The following is a 12,821-nucleotide window of genomic DNA, read 5'->3' as shown; positions in this document are numbered from 1 at the left end:
AGAGTTTCTGTAGTGGCCTCAGGGTGGCCCTACGCCGTTTGGCTATATTTTACAGGCCGTAGGGTCGCCGTGGAATTATATCGCGGAGTTATAACTTTTTTTCATTTCTACGTTCGCCGTAGCAATTAGACAAGCCAAAACAAAAGAACTGGTAAAAAATAAAATAAAAAAAGAACCCACTCGTTACCGTCCGTCTGGCCGCACGTTCGCCTTAGGGCCCCCCTGCGGTCCCCCTGCGGTCGCCTTGCGGGCACCTTGCGTCTGCCTTGAAAATTCTATGGCCACCGCAGGAACGCCCTAAGGTCACCGTGCCACATCAAATCAAAGACCGTACAGCACCCCCACGTTTTCGGTCTCCACAATTTATAAATATGCCGTGCGGCTCCCAAAAAAATAAAAACATATGTGACTGCTACATTGTGTGACCGTGGAAATACTGCGGCCTCCCTATAATTGCTAGTGGCCGTAGATTTTGTAGACCCTACGGCCGGCCGCCATGGCAAATGTGACTTAGGCCTTTGGGTGATGGCTTGGGATCCTAGGGTCCTGAGTTTGAGCTCCCGTTTTTCCCACTGAATTAACACCAGGGGGTTGACTCAGCCTGTCATCCTTCCGAGGTCAGCGAAATGAGCACCAGTATACTTGTAATAGGGGCACTGCATCAGCGGCATAGCCACGCCCTTAACCGATGATGCAACCAGCAGCCAAGAAAGCAGCACACTATGGGAATCTGATGCCTAATGAAGGTTTATTGACCGCATCAAAATCTGCTCTCATTAATGGAGTCGACGGGGGGGGGGGGGGTTGACCCCCAAAATAGGTATTTGCTCTCTTTGAAATTACACACACAATTTTGATGAAACTTGACCACAACCTTCATCACCTGTGATGTACCAAAGTTTGTTCACAGCATTATAAAAAAAAAAGAGAAAATCATGGTCTCATGGGGTCTGTTGGGGTTTGAGTGACTGTTGCTCTTGATCCAGGTGAGCTTCAGGATGCACGGTCCCATTTTTATTGCAGTTTGGAGGATAGTTCTGAACAATGCGTACTCGCCTTGGAGATTTTCTCGGTTCAAATCTTGATCCAGCCATATCCTCTCTTCCTGGTATTCACATGCAAGGTGATGCATCAGTGTCTCTTGGATGTACATCAATCTGGAGCACCTGTCTGCTAGCTCTGACTGTTGGTGAACGTTAAAGAACCCACGGTGTCTCACAAAGAGTATGCAAGTTATTGCTGCTCCACTGACCAAATTACAAATACTACTCCCACCTTAATCCGAACATCAGGCCTGACGAGCCAGTTTGTGAAAGACGATGCAGACCTAAAACGTTCCCTGGCTGACCCCACATGAAGGTGGAAACATTTTGGGCTGTTGTGGTAGTAGTGCAGGATGAGTAGTAGTATTTGTTCTTCTTCTATCATATGCAGCACAAGGTTGTGAGAAGTAACATTAGCTGAGAGCCTGGCTGTGCCACTGGTGCAACGCTCCCTGTAGGTTAGGGCAGGGATTTGGAATCTAACCATAATGGTGGTGCTCGCTTGTTTACTCTTACTCTTCGCGAAGGACACCATGAGATCTTCAACATCAACGGACTAAAGCTGTCAGACGGGACACGCAGTTGAACATCCATCGAGAGACAGCGCACACATTATTGCCTCACCCTGCTTGCGAGACACCAGGGTGACAGTTTGTAGCTGGGTCGCGATTCAAATTCAGGCTAGACGGCGAAGAGGCGAGTTCGCATACCTCTCGGCCAATCTGCCAGCCCAAAGTGGCAGTTGTTGTCATATGATTAAGTCAACCTATGCATGCCATTTATCCCTTTGTTGCTTGTTTCTGTCATCTAGGATTCTGCGTGATCGTTCTTTCCCCCGGATCAGCGACGTAGACTGGGGTAAGGTTGTGGAGTGTGCATGTGCACTCACACTTACGTCTGGAGGTGATCACTAGAGTGTGCAATGTTGTGTTTCGTTGCTCGACAGAAATATTTCTGTTCGGGCAGCATCCTCAACTCCAATTCTTTATCAGCAGCAGGGGGCAGACATGCACCACGAACAGCACACACCCTTTTGAGTCTAAGAAAGGCTTTGAATCCTCGTATTTGTTGTGATTACACTTTTTGTTGCAGACAAAGGAATTGGGTTATTTTTTTTATTTTTATTTTTTTAAATAGAGGCCGAGGCTCATGTAAGAGTTGAGGCTCATAATGTTTTGGAAAACTTTACATGTTCACGCAAACCAAGTGTCATATGGCTCGTCACCTGACCAATTCTACAAATTTGGGTGTATGCAATACATCCATTCCCCTTTACCCCATCCCCCTCCCCCCCCCAGGTATTTGCTTTTTATCAATAAGTTTATATAAAAAACATAACCTCGCCAACACTATTTGAACTGTTATAGCAAGAGGCAAAATATTCTGTCTCGAGATTTTACAATCTGCCTTTTTTTGCAGTATTTTTTGCAATATTGCTGAAGTCATCTCGGGCCTAAAATGGTGGACAGCTGAAGCTCTGGTTCACGCTCTTAATGTTGCAGTTGGATTACTGCAACCTGCTCTGAGTTGGCCTGCCCGCCTAAAAAAAAAAAAAATGCCTCCGGCAAATCTTACTTTGGACTTTTGGAATCTAAAATGGCTGGACAAATGGTCGCAAGGGTTCAAACGGCTAAACATCAATCATCTTTATGATTTACTAAAGTCCAAATAACCCAATGTTGATCGGGTGACCCAACTTGTTGTTTCAATGTTTGCTTGTTTATGATTCCCATAGCAGCAATTAACTCATTACTTTTCATGTCTGCGAATATCCTTGTGATCCATGTAAAAGGGCACTGGTGATCTCTTTTAATGTCTTCCATGTTGTACAGCCTGAGATGCTGTAAATAACAATATACAGTTAAATAACAACAATTCCAATCAATTAATTACAACCTCACCCCTCAATGACTCATTAAGCTTTACCTCTTGTGCAATACGCAGATGGATCTCAATCAGCCTGTAAGCCCTTTTTACTTGGAAGTGATTTGATTTGCTCATCCATTGTGTTTTTGGAGCTTTGCTGCAGGACTGTTGTGATCTCATTATCAATCCAGATATTGTTCATCGAATTCATCTGCGGGGATCGTTTATGGTGACCAGAGCGGCTTGGAATCACATGAAGAATCAGAAGTATGGCAGGTACTAAACGAACTACACACAGTGAACTACCTGAGCTGCTCACAACAATTTTTTTTCTTAATTGGCGCCTTTCGGGAAAACTTTACTTGTACTCGTAATAATCCTCTTGATTGCCTTTCACCCTTGGTAAACCTAAATGTAAAATGCTCCATCAGCATACTGTACTGCATAGATGAGCCCTGTGCACGTTATCTGAGTGACTGAAACCAATGTTAGTTGGTTTTGTTGCTTTATTATCTTGCCAAAACGAAGTTTTTGCAAGATATGTTAGTCAGCTTGTATGTTTTTTTTTTGTTTGTTTCTTTTGTTTGTTTGTTTGTTTGTTTGTTTGTCTGTAATCACGTATAAAAAAATTCTGCAGAGCACAGTTATCATTGGAAATTTTTGTAACTTCGCATATCAGAGGCCTATAGAGGTCCCTTTCAGCGCACAAAATTTTGAAGGTCAAGGTCAAAGGTCAAGGTCACTTTGTCACAAATCAGGGGAGTCGACGAAACCCTTATTTTTTGAGTAATTTTGATCGGATCGTCTTCAAACTTCATGGGAATGTAGTTCATGGTCTGGAGCTCAGCTGATTTATTTTTGGTGGCGATTGGCCTTGACCTTCATGGTTAGCACCTCAGGAAAAACATATTTGACCCCAAGGTCAAATTTTCAAGTTTTAGGAACCATATCGTGTAGTACCTCAAATTGAACACCTCGATGAGTGTTTTCTAGATATGTCAAGCTTGAGACATTATGACGTCATTTGGTGACGTTATGAGGCAAAAGCATATTTTTCATGGTTACTCTGTAGAACGATTCTCATCGGAATCTCTCGTAGGCAGATATTCCTCAAGGAGTCGCTCCTGTTGGATAGCAGCTCTGTTCACCTCAGTGTGACCTTAAAGAAGTCACACGTGGTCACCTTTTGGCAAGATTGGTTTATTTATTTATTTATTTATTTGATATAAACCACTGCAGTGGAGGTTATGTTTTCATCTCCCTCTCTCCCTCTCTCCCTCTCCCTCTCTCCCTCTCTCCCTCTCTCCCTCTCTCCCTCTCTCCCTCTCTCCCTGTCTCCCTCTCTCCCTCTCTCTGTGTTTGTTTGTCTGTGGGTAGGATACCTCAAAAAGTTGAAAGGATTCAGTCAAAATTTCGTGGACAGGTTGGGTGTGGGACAAAGACTAAACGAGTCGATTTTGGTGAAGATCCGAATCTGGATCCGAGAATCTTTCAAGTGATTCTTCACCATTGAATGATGGGGCTGAAAACAATATAGCACGATATCTCAAAACGTTATGGACGGATTTGTACGAAACTTGGTGGACAGGTTGAGTTTGTGACAAGGACAAATTGTTTACATTTTGGTGAAGATCCGAATCCGGATACGATAATTTTTTAAAAAAAAAATTGTTTTAATGATCTTCATCATTGAGAGATGGGCCAAAAACGATATATAGCATGATATTTCCAAAAGTTTTGGAAGAGTAATGACAAAAGTAGGTTGATGAGTTTGTTAGGTGACGAGAACAAGCCAATTTAGATTTTTGCTCCAGATCCGGACTATCATTGAGATACAAAATGTAAATTGTTCAGCCTGGCGGAAGTATGAGCTCCACCGAGTGCCAGTCTCATGAATAAAATAACTGATGGGTTTTTAAAAATTAGTATTATTTTTATTTTATTAAATTTTTTTAGCGATTTAATCTGACTAGCGAAGAACAAGTCCTTGCGGATGGTTTAGTTTCCTCTCTATTGGTGTAATTTAATCTTGGTGTTAGCTTTGTGGTTAGGGTGGCTTGCTTGGGATCTTAGGGTCCTGAGTTTGAGCCCCATTGGCTGCTGAATTAACACCAGGTGGGGCTGACTCAGCCTGTCATCCTGAAGTTGGCAAAACGAGTACCAGTGTACTCTTATAGGGGCACAGCATCAGCGGCACAGCTGCTCCTCAACAAAATGGTAGCTACGTGGCAGCTAAGCAGATAAGCTGCCATACACAAGAAGAAAAAGAAGAAGAAGTTGCAATTTAAAATGACTTGTAATACTACATCTCCCACCCCCACAGGGAGCGGCACTATACCAAACACAATATATACATCTGGAGAGAATTGGGGTCCTTCCCCACCCTGGACCCCCAGAACTATGAATTTATTTTAACGCTTAAAACCATGGAGCGTGCACTCCACGAGTACAACCACCAGTTTTCAACTCGTTCTGAGAACAGCAATTCAGGAGTACATATAAGTAAAGGAAGCAAACAAATGCAAAAAACAGACTCTTCTCTACTTTTAATAGTGGATTAACATTCCTTCACATCCCTCACTTTTGAATCTCAATGGATTCTGGCAAAACTGAGTTCCAGTTTGAGAGTTTTCAGTGCTTCTTGGGGTGTGTTATGAAACTAGGAACAGGTCAAAGTGGACATTTGGTTGAAAATGTCACATAGTTTGAAAGTGTGGATGACAGATGCATCGGATTCCTACTCAGTTTGAGATTGTATATGTATAGTAATGTCACTGTTCATATATTTTATAACCGTGTATTATGCCAAACCTTCGCTCTGTAATTTGAGCATGACTATATTTTTCTGTTCAGGATTATCATGACCACGTCGGTCGCTGGTCTCCATGGGAATTATGGTCAGGCAAACTACAGTTCTGCCAAGCTGGGCCTTGTGGGTCTATCTAACACTCTCGCCATTGAAGGCAAGAAGTATAACATCAGCTGTAATGTGATTGCTCCCACAGCCGGCTCCCGGCTCACGCAGACCATCATGCCCCCAGGTGAAAGTGTGAAAAGTTGTCAACTACTTCCAGTTGTCTTGTGCTCTTGCCCATATTAATATGAATGTTCTTTGTATTTCATGCCTTGCATTTGGCCCCATTTCACTTTTCAGGTTTTTTTTTTTTTAACATTACTTGAGTTTTTATTGGTGTATTGAAGATACTGTTGCGGGCCGGGGGTCGGTAGCGAAAACGACCACTAGGTGGGGAAAGCTTGCGTCGTCTTCCACTAAACTCCCTGCAATTGTAGGCCGTCGCTCGGATAACTTCGCGAGCCGGCGGGTCGTTTAACTGACCGTGGTCGCCAATATTTCAACCACGTAGCGTAGGGTCTATTTGTCGATGACCAATTTACCGAATTAACTACGCGATTTCGACTACCTGGGAAACCATGCCCTCGGCATGTCTTGCTCGAACCGGGTCATGCTACCGACTGTGGTAGAGTTCCAACTACTGACTACCAACTCCGGTTCAGGTGCAGCTGAGCGGAAACTGCCAAAGCCGTGCCGGCTGGAATGAACGGATTATCGGGTATAAAAACCCGGCTAAACTCAGATCCGAACCATGCTGGACCGACGCAAGAAGGGACGGAAACGAACTGGGGGCATTTCTAACAAGTTTTATTTACAGTAAATGAAGACACAAAGCAAGACTTGACGTGAATATGCAAGAAGTATTTACAATGATCCAAAAACACTAATTCAGTTCTACTTAAAGATGGGCCCACACGCAGACACACACAAAATGAAAAGAAACCCAAAGTCTTTATTGGACCCTCGCAGCCGTGGAGAGAGACAAGCTGGGGGTCAGAGTTCGGTGGGTACCTGACCGTCGGAGGGAGGGTGTGCTCCGCGATGCGGCACCTGACAAAGGTCGTTGGTCCGGTCCCCAGTCGCACGCGGGGGACTCGAGGCTCGTGGCGGAGTTTGGGTGGCGAATAATCGGAGTCCACGGAGGGGGGTCAGGGTCACTCTGTCCTTCCTTGTAGAGGGCCAGCAGAGATATGTTCGCCGCCTCGATGGCCCTCTGCTCAACCCTCGTGACAGCAAAAACCCCTTCGTAACAGCAATGTAGACTTCCTGTGACCATTCCTCGTAATTGCCCCTCTTAACCACTCTTCGTCACCACCCCTCGTAACCACCCCTTCGGAACAGCAAAAACCCTTAAGAACCTCTCAGAACTCTCAACTCTCCAAAAGACCAACCAACCTCAGAGAGTGCTCGGGAATTTATGGACCTCCCTCAGCGGGGAGGGGCCTTGGTGAATTCACCTCGCTGTCCGCCTCTGATTGGACAGGTCCTATGGCCCACCTTTCCGGGGCGAGACCTTGGCCCCTGCCGGGAAACCCCAGCCACTCCTCCACGCGGGCCCACACTTGACAAGTAACAGCATCAATGTTGCACAGGCCGTCGTGCAAGCGTTACAACGTATGTGGAAGGAACGTTGGTGGAAGCGGCAAGGAACGGCTGCAAGACCCTGCCTTGGCAAGTCAGAGTGCTTGTAGACAGCGGGTGGGTAGTGGATCGTGATGGGGAATGAAATGGTTGTTGGTTGTTCGTTGGAGGGTTTGTTGGATGTAAAGATTTAATGACCTAACTCAAAAGAAATCGCAACGCACGCCTTTGATTCTCCCACTAGACAAAAGGAAAGGGATCTGAATACACACATACTTAACGACATAACTGACTTTTGGGACATCTGTATGTTGGATGCTTATGGTTTCCAGATCAGTAACAATACTATTTTTGATCAACAAATCAAAAATGGCCAGGAATCAAAAGAATACTTTTATAATTAAGCCTCCCCAATAGCATCGGGCAAGGCTTATTGCGTTTGTAGTGTTTGCTTCTACAATTGGCGCCCCCAGTTTATAATGATGCCACAGAGTTTCTTCGACCCCTAAAAGTAATGAACCACCATTCAAAAATTTTTATAATTTTTTTTTGATTCCTGCACTCTCAAAATTCCAAATTTCTGAGATGTATCTGGGACTTTTGGAATGAAATTTTGCATCAATAATGTGAATCCAAAGTAAGAGAGATTGGCCTAATTTTTTTTACCTTGACTTAATTTTTAAGGTCATGACATAATTATAGTCATTTTAACATTTTTAACCATAACTCAACTAAAATTTGTCCGTTTGGAACAAAAATGCCATCTCTAGATAGCTGAGAGCAAGGCACATTTAAACTAAATTTACATTATACCCCCCCCCTCCAGGTTAAAGGTGAAGGTCTTACACCCCCAGAAGTACGAAATCACCATTTAGGTTTTTCTCCCTTTTTTCCTGCCCATGCCTGAGCTGTATCTTCTCAGTTTGGTTGGGACTTTCGTAATTAATTTTTGCATCAGTAAGGGGAATAAAAAGTATGTAAATCTTTTAAACAATTTTGCTTTCGTCAACCACTGTCCTCCTTGTTAACATAACGTTTTTGACCTTGACCCAATTATAGCTATTTTAACATTTTCACCACAACTCGACTAATATTTGTCCAATCAGAAATAAATTGCCCTCCCTTGGTAGCTGAGAGCAAGTCACATTAATGTGACAAGAACAAGCCCCCCCTCCCCCCCGGCCAACCACACAGGCATGCAGGAATAATTGTGGCTGTCAAAGAGGGGAGAAGAAGGAGCACTCTTGTTTGTTTAGCTAGTTAGTTGACAACAGGATTACACCGAGGTGGGGAGTGAGTTTGAGTGGCTGCGTCCTGTTTGAAAAACATAAACTTTGTTCATCACCATTAGTGTGGTCTTCACCACACAGGTTTGTGGAAGCGTGTCATTCCCCGATCAAAATAGATTTCTGAAAACTACAGAAAAAGAGTTGTCGATGCTCATCGGTCTGGAAGGGGTTACAAAACAATTTCTAAAGGTGTTGGGCTCCACCAATCCACTGTCAGGCAGATCGTGTGCAAATGGAGAAAATTCAACACCATCGTTACTCTTTCCAGGAGTGGTCGTCCTCCGAAAATCACTCTAAGAGCAAGGCGTACAATAATCCAGGAGGTCACAAAGGACCCCAGGGTAACGTCTCAGGTTCTGCAGGCCTCTCTTGCATTGGCTAATGTCAGTGATTATGATTCCACCATCAGGAAAACACGAAACAAGAATGGTGTGCATGGCAAGGAGGAAACCACTGCTCTCAAAGAAGAACATTGTTGCTTGTCTTAAGTTTACCAAAGACAACTGAATGATCCAGAAGGCTTGTGGAATAATGTTCTATGCACAGATGAGTGAAAAGTGGAAAATTTTGGCTGAAATGAGAAATGTTATGTTTGGTGAAAATGAAACACTGCATTCCATCATAAGAACCTCATTCCAACCATGAAGCATGGTGGTGGGGTGGGAGTATCATTGTTTGGGGCTGCTTTGCTGCCTCAGGACTTGTACAGCTTGCCATCATTTTTGGAACCATGATTTCTGGATTGTACCAGCAAATTCTACAGGAGAATGTCAGGGCATCCGTGCGTGAGCTGAAGCTTAATGGAAAGTGGGTCATGCAGCAAGACAATGATCCTACACACAAAAGTTTATCTACAACAGAATGGCTGAAGCAGAAGAGATTTTTGCATTTTGGAATTGCCAAGTCATAGTCCAGACCTTTAACCCAATTGAAATGTTGTGGCAAAACCGGAAGCAGGCAAATTCATGCAAGAAAGCCCACAAATATCTCTGAGTTGAAGCAGTTCTGTCAAGAGGAATGGGCCAAAACTCCTCCAAGCTGATGTGCAGGATTGATCAAGAGTTACAGGAAGCATTTAGATGAAGTTATTGCTGCTCAAGGGAGTGCCACCAGTTACTGAATGTCAAGGTTCACTTACTTTTTCTCACACAGAAATTGAATGTTGGATCATTTTGCTCAATAAATAAATGAAATACAGAAGATTTTTTATTTTTTGTGCTATAATTCAATCAGGTTCTCTTTTTCTATTGTTAGGAATTAGATGAAGATCTGATCACATTTTAGGTCAAATTTATGCAGAAATACAGAAAATGCTCGAGGGAGGGTTCACAAACTTTTTCTTTTTCTCACCACTGTAAGTCAGACAAACAAACTCTGAATGATCATTATAATTTTGGATGTCTATGGTTTTCATGGAGAGCATTGACGTATTTATTACACAAGCAGAGTACTCACCCGAGGGGCGATCTTGTTCCAAGCATGCAACACGTTCTTTAGATGCATACCTTTATTTGGGTGGTGTATAGGCAACTGACAGCTACATATAGGCCAAAAATATAACCGGGGTTATGTGCATAAAGCAACAACGTACATACTGCTCATAATTCAAAGCCCTGCACTGGAAAATGTGGGGACAGGAATCTGGTGCCTGTACTGTAAATGGTGGAGACTTGTAATACACTCCCCCACCTGGAGGCGGCGCTACACGATACATATTTACATCGAGAATTGGCGTTGTCACCCCAACCTCGAAGACAACCGGAAAAGATAAATGCACCCTGACCACATTAATTGGGGTCCTGCTGGTCCTATGTAGAAAGATAGGATGTAATCGGCCCAGAACTGTAGGAGTAGCACAACAAACAAACACCAATCCGTGAATTTTTTGCCACTTAATCTGAAACAAACGGGGCTGTGAATGTTTTTGGTTTTTTTTTTAACCACCTAAAATCTTCCCTGGTACAAATCCATACACTCGCCAAATTTTTCAACTTTCCGTCAAGCAGTTTATGAGTGCATACAAGACAGACAGACCGAGGTGGTTAGTTTTGGTTTATGTGAAATAATTTATATCATATCCCCGCTGATGGACCTCTGATAGCTTGTACCTGTTGCTGCGTTTGAGTCTGGGGAGTTACTGCTGAAATCTATCTTTCCGGGTTCTTCCCGACATCTTTGTTCATTGTTCCTCTCATGCTTCTTTCTACTTTTTCACATTTCTCTTTATTCATTCTAATTTTAGATTTTTATTTTATTTCATCTATTTTACGCTTTATTTCTCTTTCTTTGTCTACCTGTCTCGGAGAAGTGAATTGTTGCAGAATATTTTCTGTAAGGCTCACTTGGCTGCACCTGGATGGGTTTTTGAGGGTGGTGGAGTAACGTCTGAAACCTGAATCCTATCCAGGTTCCTTCTGATGACTCCATATTTGCTCTTTACTTATTCGGGTTCTTTCTGATGACTCCAATGCAGTATTTGGTCTTTCATTTGATTATTTCTGGACACAATCGCACGAATCATGAAATTGCACCCAAATCCATTAACGCAATCAATCAGTTTATAAACATAATACAGAAACAACAAAGATTGGTGAATCCTTCACCAATTAAGGGCAGAAACTATGCATTTCCCCTAGGAGATCTTGATTTCCCCCACAGCAGAAAGTCTAGCCAGTCTCAATAGGGTGACACCCCCCCCCCCCCAATCACAACTCGTAACATGGACCTCACAAATCCCAACATAAACCATTCTGCTAATCCTGTACCAGCTTTGACGAGACTTCCTCTTTAATAATAAGCTCGCTAATTATGATTTGGATTGTATCTCACCCTCGAGCCTTAGACCTTGTGTAAAATAAAATATATAAATGGACATGCATTTAGCAGACTCGGTGGAGTAATGTTTAGAGTGTCCGCTCTGAGTCTGGGATGTCAGTAGTTTGAGTCGTGGTCGAGGTATTCCAACGGCATGGTTTCATGCAGAAAATCAACAGTACATACCATTGTGACATTGTACATGCTGTTTTCATGCTTGAAGCTCAGTGTTTAATAAAGAATGGACAAGCAACCATTGTTTGGCAATCATTGTGCAGACTTGATGCATCTAATGGCCTCCTCTTGCATTGAAGTTCTTTGTGAGGGAACTCGTTATATTTACATTATTTACAACATGCCATGGAGTATTGTTATGGTTGTGGGGGTAGATGGAGAAATTTCATTGCAAAGTTAGGATTGTATAGAGTTGCTTAATCTGTGGACGTGTAGGAGACATCTCAATGTAATTAAGTCGGGAAACTGTGAGCTTAAATGTTACTTGTCACCACACAGGGGTGGTGCTGTGTTAATTAGATAGGGATTCAGGCCAATTGCCCCCTGTGACCTTTTCCTACGTTTTTGCATTCACAAGCCATCAATAAAATTACGTTTTTATAACAACAACAACAACTATATTAACATACAACAACCTGACACGTGCAAGCAGGCGAGAAGCCCTGCCTTTCTGGTTTCGTACTAGCAAGTCACACCCTCGAAGCTTATGATTGGTGAGTGTGACGTGAGGTTCAAGGAGACAGGAGTGGTAAGATGACACAGTTGGTGAGAAACCTGGCTGTGACAGAGGATCTCGTTTTGCTCTCCTCTTGGCATGCCGAAATGGCTGCGCGATTCTCGTGTCATGCTGTAAATTTTCCCGCATGCTGGAAAAGACGCTTGCCATTGACTGTTAGGCTGAACCGTAAAGTGTACGTTTCTAAGGAGGGAATCAGATCGTGCTTCGTGGCCTTATCACGGGGCCTCAGAGATCGTCTCGTCGTGTGGTCGAGGAAGGTGGATGATCATTGTGAGCAGACCTCATGTACGAGAGGAACATTCGGCATATTCGTTCATGAGAAGAGGCCGCATGGCGGTTGGTGAGCCCTGGCATTAAATACCGCCTCACAAATTACCTCACGTACGTTTCCCGCCCAGCGAGCGGTTTGGCGCCATTTTAGGCGCATCTTCCTGCGCAGGACGAAGTAGCTTGATCGCAAAGTTCAATAAAGACCATCTCTGGACAAAGCTATGTGCCAGAATACAGGGAGGATTTGCTTTTCTTTTGTTTTCCCCTTGTCCGTATTAGTGTCCGTGTGTAGAGGCGACTCGACTTTCGACTTTAATTTAACTCACGTTTTATTATTACATTTTGAATTA

The 12,821-nt window shown here is 43.5% G+C and overlaps 1 protein-coding gene across 1 annotated transcript in view; it reads left to right on the top strand.

The window, feature by feature from the left end:
* HSD17B4 (hydroxysteroid 17-beta dehydrogenase 4) overlaps window positions 1-12,821 on the top strand; it is a 70,947-nt gene that overhangs the window by 12,279 nt on the left and 45,847 nt on the right. Inside the window, exons 6-8 of the mRNA XM_085846449.1 lie at window positions 1,855-1,901; window positions 3,101-3,185; window positions 5,763-5,950. Of these exons, the coding sequence (XP_085702575.1) occupies window positions 1,855-1,901; window positions 3,101-3,185; window positions 5,763-5,950 (320 nt within the window). The remainder of the gene's footprint in view (window positions 1-1,854; window positions 1,902-3,100; window positions 3,186-5,762; window positions 5,951-12,821) is intronic.

Source organism: Eptatretus burgeri, chromosome 11, assembly GCF_056783735.1.
Source record: "Eptatretus burgeri isolate ZD-2024b chromosome 11, Ebu_testis_v1, whole genome shotgun sequence".
In the NCBI taxonomy this organism is placed as follows: domain Eukaryota; kingdom Metazoa; phylum Chordata; class Myxini; order Myxiniformes; family Myxinidae; genus Eptatretus; species Eptatretus burgeri.
This window is presented reverse-complemented; position numbering and strand designations above follow the sequence as displayed.